This window comes from Populus trichocarpa, chromosome 14 (assembly GCF_000002775.5).
Source record: "Populus trichocarpa isolate Nisqually-1 chromosome 14, P.trichocarpa_v4.1, whole genome shotgun sequence".
Classification (NCBI taxonomy): Eukaryota; Viridiplantae; Streptophyta; class Magnoliopsida; order Malpighiales; family Salicaceae; genus Populus; species Populus trichocarpa.
The window spans coordinates 6,457,803-6,475,259 of NC_037298.2; the positions used below are offsets into that span (position 1 = coordinate 6,457,803).

Here is a 17,457-nt window from a genome sequence, read left to right on the forward strand (position 1 = left end):
ATGCGTGGTCCCATACAATACTTCCATCGGACTTATCGGCTGTACCCTTTAGTTCTTGCCTTCGCACTCTTGCTTCTTTCAAAATACTAAAAAGCTATTTTCATTTTATATCATTAAAAAAATACAATGAATATTTTATACCATTACAAATTTAAAATATCCTATTATAAAAAAAATTAAAATATCTTGAAACATGTTGATTACCGTATCAGCCAGCAGAAACTGCCATTCATATCACCTGTCCGTTAAATCTCCGCCCTTCCTGCCTTATCACACCCACGCCTCCCCTCTATCCTTTCCTCTCTCTCGCCATTTCTTTCTAGTGGATGAGAGCTTCATTTCAGAAACCTCTTTAATGGTTAAGCCCTCTACCAGCATCCATTCTTTGAAAGACGCCCTTTACCCTTCCTTCTTGCAGCTTTTTAGTCTTTTTACTTAGAATTGTTTTCCGCATATACATATATAATCTTGTCTGGTGCAAGTATTACTGGTTCGAGCCATATATACAGTGCAATAAAGACCCTCTTTCTCTCTCTTCTTTAATTCTTAAAGCTCCGGAGCTCTTCTGAGTTCAGCTATTTGGTAATTATTTCTTGAGTTCCATATGTAAACAATTCTTGAACTGGCCCATGTTGTCATTAATGAATGTCCTTGTCCTGGAAGCAGCGTTCCCGTTCTGATATTCCCTGCGCTGTTTCAATTTTCTGCTGTTTTTGTTATTTTTTTTTTCAAATTTCAACATCAATCCTCTTTGTTGGTGCTGGATTCTTTATTTATTTATTTATTTTTGGTGCAAGAGGTTTTGGGATTTTATCTTCTCGATTGATTTCCTTAACAGGACTTGTTTTGGTATCCACGTAGCAATTCCAGCGAAGAGTTGCTATAAGTTTTTCTAGAAAAGGAAAAGAATACTCATTGAAAATTGTTGAAATATAGGTATACTTGAAGAGATTCCTGCTTATTTAACCAAGCAAAAGGCTGAAAATGGCACCCAGGAACAATCGTGGAAAGGCTAGAGGAGAGAAGAGGAAGAAGGACGAGAAGGGTATCAATTCAATTGTTTTTCTTTCCCAATAGAATCTTATTTTATTGATCATGAATAACCTCCTGACTCCATTTTATCTGTCATTATATCTAATGTTCTGTCTAATCTATGACTTGTGCAGTTCTTCCTGTGGTTACTGATATCACCATTAACCTTCCTGACGAAACTCATGTTGTTTTGAAGGTTTGGTCCTCCTGAGTCCCGGTTCTTATATTTGGAATTATTGATAATTAGCAAATTCCTTTCAATGAATTGTCATGTTAATTTGTTGCACTTGCATGGCATCTTCTACTCGTATCCTTTTCTGCATTTCTTGCAATTTGACTGGCATCTTTTGCTTGGTCTGGCTTTGCAAACTTTATTTTTGTAACGTGGCTCGAACACTTTAGCGCTCCAGCCATTGTTGATTGTCAACCAGGAGCTCATTGGCTGATTTTGAATCTACTTTTTAGGCCATGATAATTGTCCGTTTAAATGACACAGGATTTGTTGGCTGGAAACATTAAATACTGATATCAACGGTACGGAGGATATGATTTTTTGTTTTCAAAAAGTGTTTTTTATTTTAAAATATAATAAAATATATTTTTAAAATTTTTAAAATTTATTTTTAATATTTATATATCAAAATAATTTAAAATACAAAAAATCATTTCCAAACAAAATAAAATTTTAAATTTTGACGAAAAACATATTAAAACTCAATATCAAACATTCCGAAATAGTATGCACATAATGAAAAAAAGTTTTGTATATAACAAGAGCCTATTTTATTTTGTTTTTTTAAAAATTATTTTTTATTCTTTGAATTATAAATTTTTTGGTATTTTCAGATTGTTTTAATATGTTAATATTAAAAATTAATTTTAAAAAAATTAAAAAAATTATTTTAATATATTTTTAAATAAAAAACATTTTAAAATACAATCATTACCTAACAAACAAGCTGTAATAAGAAAATAATTTTATATATCCTGTTAGTAAGATTTTCACCGTAAGAATAATAGAAGTATATCATGTCACTTGCTTATACCCATGTTTAAATTTTACATGTCCAGAAGAGGAGAAGATTTGATATTTTAATTGAGATTCGATAAACAAAAATCTAATATTCAGTTTTGATAAGCTGTACTACGCGTGATAGATTTTGAATTTTATTTAGTATTTCCTTTTAAAAAAATAATGAGAAATGTTTTGAAAATGTAAAATTATATATAAGTTATGTAATGAGATGTATTTTTATTATTTTTTATAGTGAAAAATAAATTAAAAACACTACATTATTTTTAAATAGATTGGATGCAGTTGAATATATAAATATAAACTAGATATATTTTACATATTAAACAACTCATTTAATAATGTAGTCGTTGGTTGTTTTTAAAAATATTTTTTGTTTTGAAATATATTAAAATAATATTTTTTATTTTTTAAAATTTATTTTTAATATCTGTAGATTAAAAAAAATTTAAAAAATTTAAAAATTAATTTTTTTAAATATAAAAAACAAGTCATTTTCTCAATATAAGACTTCCAAATTAGTGTTACTATGTTTTCAATAAGATGTGTTGACAATTACTCCATAATTGATGGCACGTCCCATCCACTCCCTTATCACACGCTTGAATACGTGGTTTGAAAAAAAAGATGCGACGCAAGGTATACGAGTTTGGCTTTATGTGGATAGTCCTTTTTTAAAATGTTTTTATTTGAAAATATATTATAATATTTTATATTTTTAATATTAATATATTAAAATAACTAAAATAAATATTAATTTAATATTTTTTATATTAAAAATATACTCAAAATAAATCTAGACAAATTTTAATTATAAAAATAAATAGCTTCGTACCCGAAACAAAACTTTATAATTAGACGCGTGTTTAAAAGTAATTTAAAGTGTGATAATTTTTATTTTTTAAAATATTGTAAAAGTATTTTATATTTGAAAAAAATACTAAAATAACTTTTTAATATTTTTAGTATATTAATATGTCAATATTAAAAATAAAAAATATTTAAAAATATTTTTAAATAAAAATACTTTATATCCATACCAAACAAAAACCAAATTTCATTCAATTAAATTCCTTGTTTGGTATAGGGTGACATTTCTTTCTTTCTTTTGTTTTTGATCGAATAAAAGGTGACATTTAGTTACTCATTTCGGGTCTTTTCTGTTTGCCCTCTTTAATCCAAATTCGTAATGCTAACTTGTAAATCTTGAACAGGGAATCTCAACAGACAGAATCATAGATGTTCGTCGACTTTTATCGGTGAACACTGAAACTTGTTACATCACAAATTTCTCGTTGTCGCATGAGGTAAGGATAAAGAGAGAAAACTATTCGTACACTAATATTTTACTTATTATTTCTCCTACTATAATCTAACACGGGCACTGTATAAATTGAATGGTGTTGATCTTGTGGGCTAAGTCCAGATCATTAATTTCAAGCATGGCAAGACTGGCGAAGAATTTCATGGCATCAATATTTTTTATATGAATTTCATGAAATCATTAAGAATTTTTCTCAAATTCTTTAATAAGATAGGCTACATGTTTCAGACGACATTAAATACAAAATATCTCAAATAACTCTTACACAGTACTAAAAATGATATGTCGTTTCAGTTTCATTATCTGATATGGATAGCATGCATATAATTAATAATTTCATTAGTCTTGAAGCAAAAAAAAAAATAATAATTTCATTAGTTTATTTAATAGAATAGTCCCATTGAGAAATAAAAATTCTTTAATGGTATAATTACGAAAAAAATACTTTGGGTATATAATGGAGATTATCCAGCAGCTGGGTGGGTAAATTTGAAGCTTCCCGTATTTTTTTTATGTCTACTTCCAAAATTATCTCTAAAAAATGCGAGGGGCATTAAAGTAATCTGACTTTGTCATGGTTTATTTACAGGTTAGAGGAGCGCGGTTAAAAGACACGGTCGACGTGTCAGCACTCAAGCCTTGCGTTCTCACTTTAACCAATGGTAAAAGGCAAAAATCCCGACCAACAAACGACGCCGTTTCAGATATTAAACAGTATTTCAAGCGACAGCGTTTAATGTTTCCATTTTCGTTTTCGTTTACCCGCTACATTCTCCATATCTTTTTTCTCGTTGTTACAGAGGACCTCGATGAGGAGCTTGCAGTGGCGCACGTTAGACGACTCCTGGACATCGTGGCATGCACAACGTGCTTCGGTCCATCGGCTTGTGCGCATGATAAGATCAAGTCCGATATCGGAAAGAATGCGCCGGCTGCGCAGGATAATAAGACTTCTAAGAAAACCACCGCTAAATCTCAATCCTCCTCCACCACCACCACCACCACCACGACGAATAAACAATCATCGTCACCAAAATCAGCATCAAAAGATGTTCCGGTGGATGCAGAAGAAGAAATGAGCCACTCGTGCCCCAAGCTTGGGAGCTTTTACGAGTTCTTCTCTCTCTCGCATCTCACTCCTCCTCTTCAATGTACTCTCTCTCTTTCTAATTATAAATAAACGAGTGTAATTTGAGATAATTGAGGGTATAACTGGAAATAATGGAAAATGTGGTTGACGTTGATGCAGTTATAAGGAAGGTAACGAAAAGACGGATTGATGAGATCTCCGTGGATGATCATCTTTTCTCTCTTGACGTAAGATTGTTTTATTTATGAATCTGTTTTTATCTTCTTTTTTTTTGTCTAAAATATTTTGACGAGGTTTTTTTCTTAATTGTTGTTAAAATGATCAGGTGAAGCTATGCAATGGGAAGCTGGTTCAAGTTGAAGCTTGCAAAAAGGGATTTTATGGTGTTGGAAAGCAGAGGATTTTATGTCACAATCTTGTTGATTTGCTAAGGCAGCTTAGTCGAGCTTTTGATAATGTTAGTTTCACTACCTTACCCAATTTTTCTGGCTCTTTTTTTTTAAACTGTAGTAGTTTTTTTTTTCCTTTTCTTTTTGTATTGGATAATATTCGAATTGGTGCATCCTCTATCATTTATCGAGTGGAATCCATTAATTTTCTCAAATATTTTTTTTTGCGGATAAACAGTACTTGTACTTGCTAATGTCACATGCTTTTCCAGTAATTTTGTTAATATATGAAGTTTGGTCTGTAAATCAACAGTCTTATCTTTTGTTGAGATGTATTTTTTGTTTTCGGTTTAGATTTTTTTGAAGTGATATAGATGTCATGTCTTATGTGTCAGGCTTACGATGAGCTCATGAAAGCATTTGCAGAGCGTAACAAGGTATGTACCGTTTGTGTTGATATGGTTATCTCAAAAGAAGAAGGGAAATAAATTGTTCAAATGTAATTTAATGATTTCTCTCTGACGTTGTAGTTCTCGTTTTCAATTATTAATCTTTTTGTTTCTTCCTGGCCATTGATTAGTTCGGGAATCTTCCATATGGTTTTAGAGCAAACACATGGCTTATCCCTCCCGTAGCAGCACAGTTGCCATCAGTTTGTCCTCCTCTTCCTGTTGAGGATGAAACATGGGGAGGAAATGGAGGTGGTCTTGGAAGAGATGGGAAAAAGGATTACATACCTTGGGCCGACGAGTTTTTGTTTGTCGCATCCATGCCTTGCAAGACAGCTGAGGAGAGGCAGATTCGGGACAGGAAAGCCTTCCTGCTTCACAGCCTATTTGTCGATGTTGCCCTTTTCAGAGCCATTAAAGCTGTGCAACATGTAAAATTAAAGCCAAATTTATTGGGTTCAGTTGCAAACAGTAATATTCCTTACACAGAGAGAGTTGGGGATTTAAGCATCAAAGTTATGAAAGATGCTACCAATGCAAGCTCTAAGGTAGACACTAAAATTGATGGGATTCAAGCAACTGGAACTGATAAGAAAAATTCAGTAGAGAGGAACCTTCTGAAAGGGATCACAGCTGATGAGAACACTGCTGCTCATGTAAGTTCCAGAAAATGTAATTGTTCAATGATGCTCTTCCAAGGGTTTGGTGTTTTAATTTTGGTTTAATTGGTAAACTGGTTGAATTCTGTTTTGCATCTTGACTGCAGGACATTGCAACACTTGGTACTGTTAATGTAAGATATTGTGGTTTCATTGCTATTGTAAAAGCTGAGGCGAGGGAGGAAAAGAAAGCCAGTCCTCCATCCAAAAGTATTGACCTTGAACAGCCTGAAGGTGGTGCAAATGCCCTTAACATCAACAGGTTCTTACCATCTTTTCCTATGCACGAATGAGTACTAAAATTAGCCACCTCCCCACACAGTTAATAGTTTCACATGCAATAGAGATCTTAGATATTATCTGCTAGTGAAATTGTATAAATGCAGTTGATGAACTAAAATTACCTAATGGTGAACTGTGCTAAGAATCATATACAATTGCTGCACTCTAGCTTTGAACAAGCACAATGTGACGGACCATTCACGAGTGGGGAACCTATAGTTTTGTTGTTTTCTATATGGATTTGTCAAAAGACAGATGCCAGTCCAATATAATAAATTTAGTCAGCTTTGATTTATGAAGTCTTTTTGCATTTTGAGAAGTGGATCTTTGTCTTAAACAATTTTAGAATGCAATGATGATCAAATTCGATACTGCGATGTCGTTTCCATTTCAACTAAATTATGCTGAAGTTAAATGTCAACCCTGCTTTTTACTTGAGAATTTTGACATGGAATCTTAATTTTTCCAATCTTGGAAAATACCAATCATGTCATACGATTTTCAACCTCAAAATTTTCAAAGATGGAAGTCTTTGAAAGGTGATTTGATTGATTCTCCATGTGCATGGCATGTTAGTTCTTACCTGTAAATCTATTTTTTATTACTAGGTTTTAGGTTCTATGACATGCATTCCCACACTACATGTGTATTATTGTACTGATCATAATGATAGTAACATTATACCGGAATGAAAGATATTTATAGCCAAAAGCCAAGCCTCCAGATTTTAATATTATGACTTCATGGTGATAGCATACACTCCTTAATTTGGTTATTTTCTTGTTGTTTGGCTGCATTCGTTATGCAGAAGTCTTAACTTTTCCTCCCTTACAGCTTGAGACTACTACTTCACAAACCAACACCTTCAGAACACACTAAGCGGACACCAAATTTGCAAACTTTAGAGTGTGAAGAGCTCAGTGCTTCCGAAGCATTTGTAGAGAGATTACTGGAAGAAAGTCTTACCAGGCTTGAAGAAGAGGTACCGAAGCAGGATCATTTGGTGAGATGGGAACTTGGAGCCTGCTGGATACAGCATTTGCAAGACCAGAAAAATACTGAAAAAGATAAGAAACCATCCACTGAGAAGGGCAAGAAGCCTTCCACAGAAACAGAAATGAAGGTTGAGGGACTTGGGACCCCTCTTAAGTCCCTTAAGAACAAGAAAAAATCAGATGAAAGCAATGTAAAAATGCAGCCGGAGAATTCAAGACCTGCCTCTGATGGTTTAAGTGGGGCAGTTGAAGATGCTACACTGGCATCTGTGGAATCTCACCTTGAAACTGAGGCTAAAGATAATGAGCTTGCACTGCAGCAGTTGTTGTCCGATGCAGCCTTTGCTCGACTAAAAGAATCAGACACTGGACTTCATTGCAAGGTAGTATTTCCTTGACTGGTCATTGCCTTTTCTTTTCCAGTAACGTGTGAACTAACCTATGAAGTGATCAACAGTCTCTGCAACAGCTAATTGACTTGTCTCAGAAATATTACACTGAAGTTGCTCTTCCTAAACTGGTACTCTACCCTTTTCATTAAATATCTCAACCAATCTGCATTTCTAGAAGTTTATTATTGAGTACTGGTAAAAAAACGCAGGTAGCAGATTTTGGTTCTTTGGAGCTTTCACCCGTTGATGGTCGGACTCTAACTGATTTTATGCATACTAGAGGTCTTCAGATGTGCTCTCTTGGGCGTGTTGTAAGTTCTCTGTTATCATGCACCCTGGCTTTTAATGTCTAGTACATGTTTTAGTTACATTTATTTGCCCACAAATAAAATTTTAATTCCATATTTACCATCCTGTTGGGCACATTTATGTCTAACTTTAACAAATGCATTTGTTTTTACACAAATGTTTTTATTTTATTTTATAAAAAACTGTGTTTGTGCTATAACCATCCAGTTTTTTTGGAGGATGTCCCAATCAGATCCTTGTATGTCCATGCTTGACAATGAGACCTGCCATCATGCCATTGTTCATTCATATGTATAAACATGCATGTGAAGATTGTTGTCTGAGCCAGTGCAAGTGTTAACTGTATGTGATCCTTATAGTTTTAAAAGGCCTTTTCGACACACTTAGGCATGCTTGAAGCGCAGCAGTGATAAATAGCCTTAAGGCATTGATTTTTGAGTGGTAATCTTGTGTGGCCTAGACTTCAGTAGATATAGAGTGAGTTTCACAAGATAAGGCGCATGCCCTTAAGATCTTCGTGAGCAGCTTCTGCTGTTGAGGGCTCAGTCACTTACTCTTAAATGACATTGACTGAAGGCTGGGTCAGCTCACTTATTTTGCTAATTGTAGCATAATTGACAGGGCTTAATACTGCATATAAAAAAATTACCTATTTTTCACATATAAAGATGCGCATCTATTTATTTCATGTGTGTACATTTATTGTACCGTATAAATTTATCATTTATGTAAACTTGCACCAAATGCTAATTTTTCTTCATAAATGGTGTTTTTAATTTATAAGAGTATTGAATTAACTTTATAAATGACTGCTGATATTTGTGCATTTTGATGTGCCTCCTTTAACTTAGGATCGCCCATAGTTTTCAATTCTAGCAAGCTAATGTGTTAACAACTCCTCTTATAATTGTGAATGTTTACCTTTTAATTCAGATTTCCATATTGGGTAATTTCTGCTATTTATCTTATAAAACAGGTAAAGCTTTCTGAAAAGCTGTTGCATGTACAGTCACTCTGCATTCATGAGATGATAGTACGAGCTTTTAAGCATATACTTCAGGCTGTGATTGCTGCTGTTGTGGACCAAGAGAAAATGGCTGTATCAATAGCTGCTGCATTAAATCTGATGCTCGGGATTCCTGAAACCAGAGATTCAATCAAGTCTTGCCATGTCCACCCTCTTGTATGGAGATGGCTGGAGGTATTTTTGAAGAAGCGGTATGAATGGGATCTTAGCAGCTTAAACTTCAAAGATGTGAGGAAATTTGCAATCTTGCGAGGGTTGTGCCACAAGGTAAATATCTGCATGTGCTCTAGAATGCATGACAAGTGGGATATAGAGACTCAAAATTGTTTAATCTACAAGAAGCTTGTTTGCTTGCTTCCAATTTTTGGGATTCTAACAAATTGACTATGAATCATTGGCAATTAATCCACTGGCTTCAGTTTAACTATGCCCAACTTGAAGATTATTTTTGGTGAGGCACAATTGTAAACCTGTAACTCACAGCAGTGTTTCCCACAAATGATGATGACTCCTTTTTCATCCCTGCATGTGACATTCCTTCAAATGAAACAATACCTTTTAAAGGAATGGATTGCATATTCATGCAAATGTAGTTGATGTTTTATTTGATTTGGGAAAATCGAATCAGGGACATGTATAAACTGACACTCTTATTTTTTCTCCCCTCCTCTCAGGTGGGCATTGAGTTGGTTCCGAGGGATTTTGATATGGATTCTCCACATCCATTCAGAAAATCAGATGTTGTCAGTCTGGTTCCACTACATAAGGTGATTACTTGAGATTGATGTGAACAAGCTTTTCTTCATCCTGTCTGAAAACCAGTCAAAATTTGTCCAATCCATATTGATTTGTGCCTTTTTATTTCAGCAAGCAGCATGCTCCTCTGCAGATGGAAGGCAACTCCTGGAATCATCAAAAACAGCCTTGGACAAGGGAAAACTTGAAGATGCAGTCACCTATGGGACAAAGGTATATGCATTCTGAAATTACACTTCTGATATTCTCTTTGCAAATGCATAGTTGTCATGGCTTCTTTTATAATAATGCTTTTCCCTGTTTTTTCCATGTCAACGAGGTGCTTCACTATGTAATCATCTTTTTCTATTGGTACTGTAGTTTATTAGCTGATTCACATCTTTGGTGTTTCCAGGCTCTTGCAAAGCTAGTGGCAGTTTGTGGTCCCTACCATCGAATGACTGCAGGAGCATACAGCCTTCTTGCTGTAGTATTATATCACACTGGAGACTTCAATCAGGTCTATTTATTATCAATTTTTTTTCCTGTGTAGCTGGAGATTTTCACCAGCAACACTCAGATTATAGTCACATAGCTAAATTTCTTTCAATAATCTGTGGCAGAATGACTTGTTATAGTCACAGAATCAACCCAGAAACTTTGCATTCCTTTATTTGAGGGTTTACCTTTTGTGCTGATTTAATATTCTGTTCGCTTTACAGGCCACTATATATCAGCAAAAAGCGTTGGATATTAATGAGAGGGAACTAGGACTTGATCATCCAGACACAATGAAAAGCTATGGGGATCTTGCCGTGTTCTATTACAGACTTCAACATACAGAGCTGGCTCTCAAGTATGCTTTTCATTCTTCGTGCATTAATAATTTTAGGTTTGCATGATACTATGTAATTTCATGTTTCACATTCATTATATTTTGATCTGGTTCTGTCTTGATGTTGACTGGTTGCCTTGTGGACTACCTGATCGTATTCAATTATCCCTCTTTAGAATTATCAGAATCATGATCGTTCTCATTGTGATTCCACTCCATAAATTTTAAATATCTGTTGCTCTGATAATCATATTTAAGCGACATGGTTCCTTTTATTGTTTTTGACGAACAAGGTTCTTATCTATGTTGCTCAAACCTAGATCCTTTCTTTTTTCATTTTGGATTTCTCAAGTGTGATCCAGTCTTATCTGTCTTTTCTAAAGTTTTTTTTTCCCATACTTCTTTTGTGAGTCTTGGGAGATACCCACAGTTAAGATTCATATATACCATAATTCACAATAATCTGTTCATGTTTCGTGGTTTAACTTTACCCTAGTTTGAGACTCTTGAGACTAGTACTGTTGTTGATTAGGTATGTAAAGCGTGCTTTGTATCTCTTACATCTCACATGCGGTCCATCACACCCAAACACTGCTGCAACATACATCAATGTGGCTATGATGGAGGAAGGTCTGGGGAATGTGCATGTCGCCCTCAGATATCTTCATAAAGCTCTAAAATGCAACCAAAAGTTACTTGGACCAGACCATATTCAGGTTTTAATTTGCCCTTCTCCTGAAGTTTGTTTATGTTATATTTTTCATAATATGCTCACTATTTTCTAGGTGATGACAGAAAGTAAAATGGTTGGGCAAGCTTGTTATATGCTTAATTGAAGTTAATTATTTAATGCAATACGCATTACCTTCATATCAACTAAGAAGTGTTCTAAACAATCAGATACAATAAACTTTCCATATTGTAATTAATTAACCTTAAGAATTGCCATATCGATTTCTTTCTTCCTCTTTAAATATAAAAATCCTCAGAAGGGGAAACAAAGAATGTTCATAAGCATTGAGCATTTCAGATGGTTGGTAGTCGGTACTCCATCTTTAAGCACTTTGCTGCATCTATTGAAACAATAAATGGCTAGTGAAATTTCATTTTTCACTTGCTACATACTATAAATGATCTATTTACTATATCTGGAAAAATTAGCGCATTTAATTCTTTTTGAGAGGTAATCCTTTTTTGTTTCTGGTTAATGATGCCAGACTGCTGCAAGCTACCATGCAATAGCAATTGCACTCTCATTGATGGAAGCATATCCTTTGAGTGTTCAACATGAACAAACAACCTTGCAAATTCTCCGAGCAAAGCTGGGTCCAGATGATTTACGCACTCAGGTGTCCTGCTAAATTCATTAATTAATCAACCCTTCCCATTTCTCTCCTCTTAAGCATTCATGTTACGTCATCTACTTTGAGCTAGAAACACTCATTAGTCTGATAGTACTAGGCGCACTCAATGAATTTGAACATCTTGAAAGTATTATATTCATAATTGATAACACATGTGCAATCCTCTGATCTACTCTCCTGACTTGGTGATCCAAAGGTTAAGTGAAGATAAGTTTGCAATTAATTAGGTCCCTGGGGATTATTTTGGCTTTCACCATGACATGGAGCCATGAAATGAACGGCTCCAAGTCGATGAGTTCAAGCCTTCAAGGACTACATGAGATCTGTTTTACTTTCTCTCTGTCCCTCTCTCTCTGACATAGAGATTCATTACCAAGTTTTGTACTTTTCAGAAGGGCATGTTTATATATGTGCTTATGACTCCTATCCAGTTGTAATTTTAAATTTTTAATAAAATGCTGCAGGATGCTGCTGCTTGGCTTGAGTATTTTGAATCCAAGGCTTTTGAACAGCAAGAAGCTGTGCGAAATGGTACTAAGAAGCCTGATGCATCAATTGCTAGCAAAGGCCACCTTAGGTAAATTAGCAGAACACTGGACTATTGTTGTTGCTTCATTTAATTATTTTATACAGTTTATTCTTCTGCTTCTTTTACTAATCACACCATTTGGATGCTCTGCTACTTTTTTATATCTGACTTGCATGAAAAACAATTTATGCTCTTTAAATTTTGCTGGAAATACATACATGAAATTGTAACAAGTTAACTTCAACAAGTACACACAAAGATAAAGGAAAAGGGGAAGATTTAATGCTTGAAGTTTCTTCATGATCTTTGCTACATGCACAAACACCATTTGGATGATCTGCTATTGGTGTGGTTACTGTTTTTATATGGGACTTGCATGAAAAACAATTTATGCTCTTTAAATTTTGTTGGAAATACATACATGAAATTGTAATAAGTTAACTTCAACACACACACACACACAAAGATAAAGGAAAAGGGGAAGATTTAATGCTTGAAGTTTCTTCATGATCTTTGCTACATGCACAAACATCACTCAGCAAGGACTGTCCATCTCACATTCAGTAACTTCCCCAAAGATTTTTTTTCTTTGGTCAAGAAGCATGTCAAATACTTGCCCAGAGCATCATATCTATCCTGTTCATATACTATTTTGCTGTTCCTGCACCAGAATACTTTTGAAATGGATGTGCAGAATAATTTGATCTGGTTGGATGCCACTATTGCTTTCTATATGATCATATGCACCATGAACATGCTATTACATGTGAATGCAATCTACATATCTGGCTTATGATGCAAACTCTTGTTCTAGCAGACATCTTGAAACTAATAGTTTTTACTTTTTTTTAATATTTGGCAGTGTATCAGATTTGCTGGACTATATTAATCCAAGTCGTGATGCTAAGGTGAGAGATGTTGTCGCTGGAAAGAGAAAGAGCTATATCACAAAGGTACCTGGATATTCTTGTTTGATTAAAACAACTCTAACCCATCATACAGCCTACGACACCAGGGAAAAATTACACCAGTTTCATGAATCTTGTACTGAACTGAAAAAGAATAGATAATAGGCCACTCATTTGTGAAGTAAACATCTTAGGGGTTCCCTACTGGATCATTTGGAATACTGTAGAAACAATTCTCTTGCATGAACTGACACTGTCCCTTTCAAAGGCTCAGGAAACTAGTTGTCTTTATTATAGAGGTACAATGACAAGAAAACAGAGGCAAGATCTAGAATAATTATGATTTCTCCTTCGAACTTTTCCTTCTCTAATTCTGTTAACAGTGAAGGCCTGTCACTTTTCTTGTTGTAATTGAAGTAATGAAAAAAATATGAAATGAAGATCCACCATGGAGATCAAGTATTTTGCCAAGCTATATTTCAGAATGGTTACTGACTTGGAAAATTACAACGATTTGTACACAGTCACCTCTAATTTTTTCTTTAATACAACATGCCTTTGCAACCTTTTGCTTTTCAGGTAAAGGATAAAACCCAGCCAAATGTCAGTACGGCAAGTTCCGACGAATCTACAAAAGATACTCTTAAAGATGCTTCAGATGTGAAGATACCAGTGCCTGAAGATGATGCTTCCCAAGAGACCAGCTCTGCCCAAGTTCAACTCCAGACACCTGCTGTGGAAGAGAATGTGGAAAAAAAACCAAGCATCTGGACTGAAGCCTTGCTTGAAACTCATGCTGAAGGAGATGATGGATGGCAACCAGTTCAAAGGCCAAGATCAGCTGGCTTGTATGGGCGACGTCTAAAGCAGCGGCGGGGGATTGTTGGAAAAGTTTATAGTTATCACAAAAAGATTGTGGATGCTAACATGGATTATGCTCCTGTCAAGAATGCTCACCAGAATAGTAAGTATTACCTTTTAAAGAAACGAGCACCATCTCATGGAAGTTATGGAGACCACCAAACCACCAATCTCCCTCCAAGTGCCAAATTTGGGAGGAGAATGGTTAAAGCTGTAACCTACAGGGTCAAGTCTGTTCCTTCATCTTATAAAACTTCTACAACAGAGAATCCCAGGATTGGCAACAAGGCTCTTACTTCATCAGAATCGGCTCCAGTTTCTGCCCCTAATGACATTCGTCCATCAAAGAATTCAATAGTGAGTCTTGGAAAATCTCTTTCATACAAGGAAGTAGCATTGGCACCACCAGGTACCATTGCTAAGTTGCAGGCGTGGTTTCCCCAAAGTGATAATTCAGATAACCAGGAAATTGGTGATGGAAAACTTGAAGAGACAAATGAAGCAAAAGCAATTGCTGGTTCAGTAGTAATGGGTGTGGAAGAAAGAAGTGGAGAGAAGGATGAGAATTCTGAATCAGATGACACGGATGATTTGAAGAAGGAAATAGTTGGTGTTCATAAAATGGAAGAACAACACTCAACTCACGTGTTGGAAGAAAATTCCTCCCTGATGGTGTCTCAGAGTGTGCAAGGACATGAATCTGGTGATATTGAGGTTCATGAAATTATACAGAATGGAATGTTGATTGACCAGATCCCAAATTCAATTGATTCCCTTCCAAAGGAACCTCATGAGAAGGATTCATCTAGTGAATTTGATCCACAAGTTGATCTCAACTCCACTTTGCCTGGAGCAGAGGACTTGAAGGACAAACCATTGATTTTGAATTCAGGCGATGCTCAGGGATTACCAAATAAGAAATTGTCTGCTTCTGCAGCTCCTTTCAACCCATCAACATCCATTGGACGTGCTCCACCAGTTGCCATCAACATCCCTCTTCCTTCTGCTCCTGGTGCTGTTCCAGCTGTTGCACCTTGGCCTGTAAACATGACTCTTCACCCTGGACCTGCAACTGTCATACGCCCCATTAATCCAATGTCCTCCCCACACCATCCATACCCATACCCCTCACAACCACCAACCCCAAACATGATACAGCCATTGCCCTTTATGTATCCTCCTTACAGTCAAGCAGTACCAACTAGTACATTTCCTGTTACTAGCAGCGCCTTCCATCCTAATCATTTCTCCTGGCAGTGCAATGCGAGCCCCAATGTGTCAGAGTTTATTCCTACCACAGTATGGCCTGGCTGCCTTGCAGTGGAGTTCTCTGTCCTGCCACCTGTTGTTGAGCCAATTGCTGATCCTCTATTGGAGCCTAAAGCACAATTTGAAAATTCTGAAAGCCCAAGTCCACCTCCAATTCTGTCAGTGGACAGTGACAACATAGGAGAAACAAATGACGAAGCAAATCTTCAAGCATCAGACAGAAATGACAATGTGAAGGAATTGACTGGGGCTGGGTTGGAAAATATAAAGGAAAATGGTCATTCAAATCCATCCGAAGCTGAAATTTATAGGAATGATTCGAGTCAGGAAAAAGGCTCACAAGAAAATGTCACTAGCAGTATTGACCAGCAGATTAATGAGGAGAAAACCTTCAGCATTTTGTTAAGGGGAAAGAGAAACCGGAAGCAGACTCTGAGAATGCCAATGAGCTTGCTTAGTCGACCATATGGCTCACAGTCTTTTAAAGTTATATATAACAGAGTGGTAAGAGGCAGTGAATCTCCCAAATCTACAAGCTTTGCTGCAGGTGAAGGTTGCACAACTAGTGCTACATGATCCTAGGTTCTGCTGTTCTTTCCAATCAAGCGATTCCATATAAGCAGGATTGTGTGGAGAAAACTGGAAGGTTTGTTCATATGCGTGAGGGGCACAAGTATCTTGAGTATATTCTGGCTTTCATGGTCACAGCACCTTCTGCAAATTTAAAGGTTTGTTCTCTATAATCAAAGCCAATGTAATTTTTGTTTTCTTGACTAACAAAAACAGGTAACTTATCTGTTGAACCTGAGGAAATTTCCATTTCATGAACTGCTTCTTTGATCTTCTATTTTCTTATGTAAGTACATATTTGTAAACACTGCTCTCTGCAGTATCTTTCTAGACCTCCATATCACAACCATAGGGCAATATGCAGGCTGAACTTTCTCTTAGTCTATGGATAGAATTTGGTGTAAGTGTATGCAAGATTTATTTGTGACTAGTATATTTATGTTCTGATAAATTTGCAGTTCTCCATTTGACTTGGTTTGTGCCTGTGCAATTGGATAGTGGATACACAGTAACAGATGCTTCCATTTTGTTACTCCAGGTATTTCTGTCTCTCTTTCTATCTCTTCTTGTTAATTCCAGAAACGGTGCCATTTTAGCATAATAAACGGGCCCGGTCAAAAGAGAGAAACTGTCTTTTTTAATAAGTTGCTGCCTTGTGATGGATTCTTCTTAAAATGTACCATAATTGATTCCTTTGAATAACCATCAAGAGATGTCTGGGTAGTGGATACATAACAGAACTTGGACACCCAAGGGTTTTTTCTTCCATGACTTGAAGTTGCCATGATTTCGGTAAAAAATAATTCATTTCCTGCAAGTCACATAAACAAAAGCACCAACTTACCGGAACAAAAAAAGTGAAGTCACCCATAACTTGAAATTACTTGCTGATGCTCAAGTGACATCAAGTTGGAGATTAGCAGGCAAAAGAGGTTGAAAGGTTCTAGTCTGCTATATAGAGCCACATTTTTGGGGCCTTATTCTGGGTGTTGCTTGATGTGCAGGTTTACAGTAGGAAGTCTACCATTTGAATCTTCAGCACATGTTTCGTCAAGTTGAAAATCTTGGCTGAAAATGCAGGTAGAAAATTTTGATAACTTGGATCACAGCATCTGCATACATTCAGTCCTTTTGGTTTCCCATATCTTTGACTTTGAAAAATTAATTTGATTGAATTGTAAATAAGGGGAACTTTTCCATTGAATTAATTATAGCTTTGACATTTTGTTCAAGTGCCGGTGCATAATTTCCTGTTAATCTGAAAAATGCATTACTGTCACTAAAACTAAAATATTTTGAACCTGTGAAATTCCCCGACATCTCTCTTGCCAAAGGGCAGGCGAATTGTTTGTATTGTTAAAAGAGTGAAATAAATTCAACTTCAGCCAGAAGAGAAGAAAAGAGA

The 17,457-nt window shown here is 35.7% G+C and overlaps 1 protein-coding gene across 1 annotated transcript; it reads left to right on the forward strand.

Annotated features, from left to right (window-relative positions):
• Window positions 1-224: 224 nt before the first annotated feature.
• Window positions 225-17,284, forward strand: LOC7486769 (protein REDUCED CHLOROPLAST COVERAGE 1). Its single transcript, XM_002320164.4, has 26 exons — window positions 225-582; window positions 937-1,045; window positions 1,167-1,228; window positions 3,280-3,372; window positions 3,979-4,051; window positions 4,190-4,540; window positions 4,639-4,706; window positions 4,805-4,936; window positions 5,264-5,305; window positions 5,449-5,973; window positions 6,084-6,238; window positions 7,093-7,636; window positions 7,711-7,773; window positions 7,855-7,956; window positions 8,931-9,248; window positions 9,656-9,748; window positions 9,849-9,950; window positions 10,132-10,236; window positions 10,439-10,572; window positions 11,084-11,267; window positions 11,769-11,900; window positions 12,380-12,492; window positions 13,307-13,397; window positions 13,932-16,210; window positions 16,511-16,590; window positions 17,057-17,284. Exons 2-24 carry the CDS (start codon window positions 985-987, stop codon window positions 16,056-16,058), a joined length of 5,670 nt encoding a protein of 1,889 aa, XP_002320200.4. The 5' UTR covers window positions 225-582; window positions 937-984; the 3' UTR covers window positions 16,059-16,210; window positions 16,511-16,590; window positions 17,057-17,284.
• The last annotated feature ends 173 nt before the right edge of the window (window positions 17,285-17,457 follow it).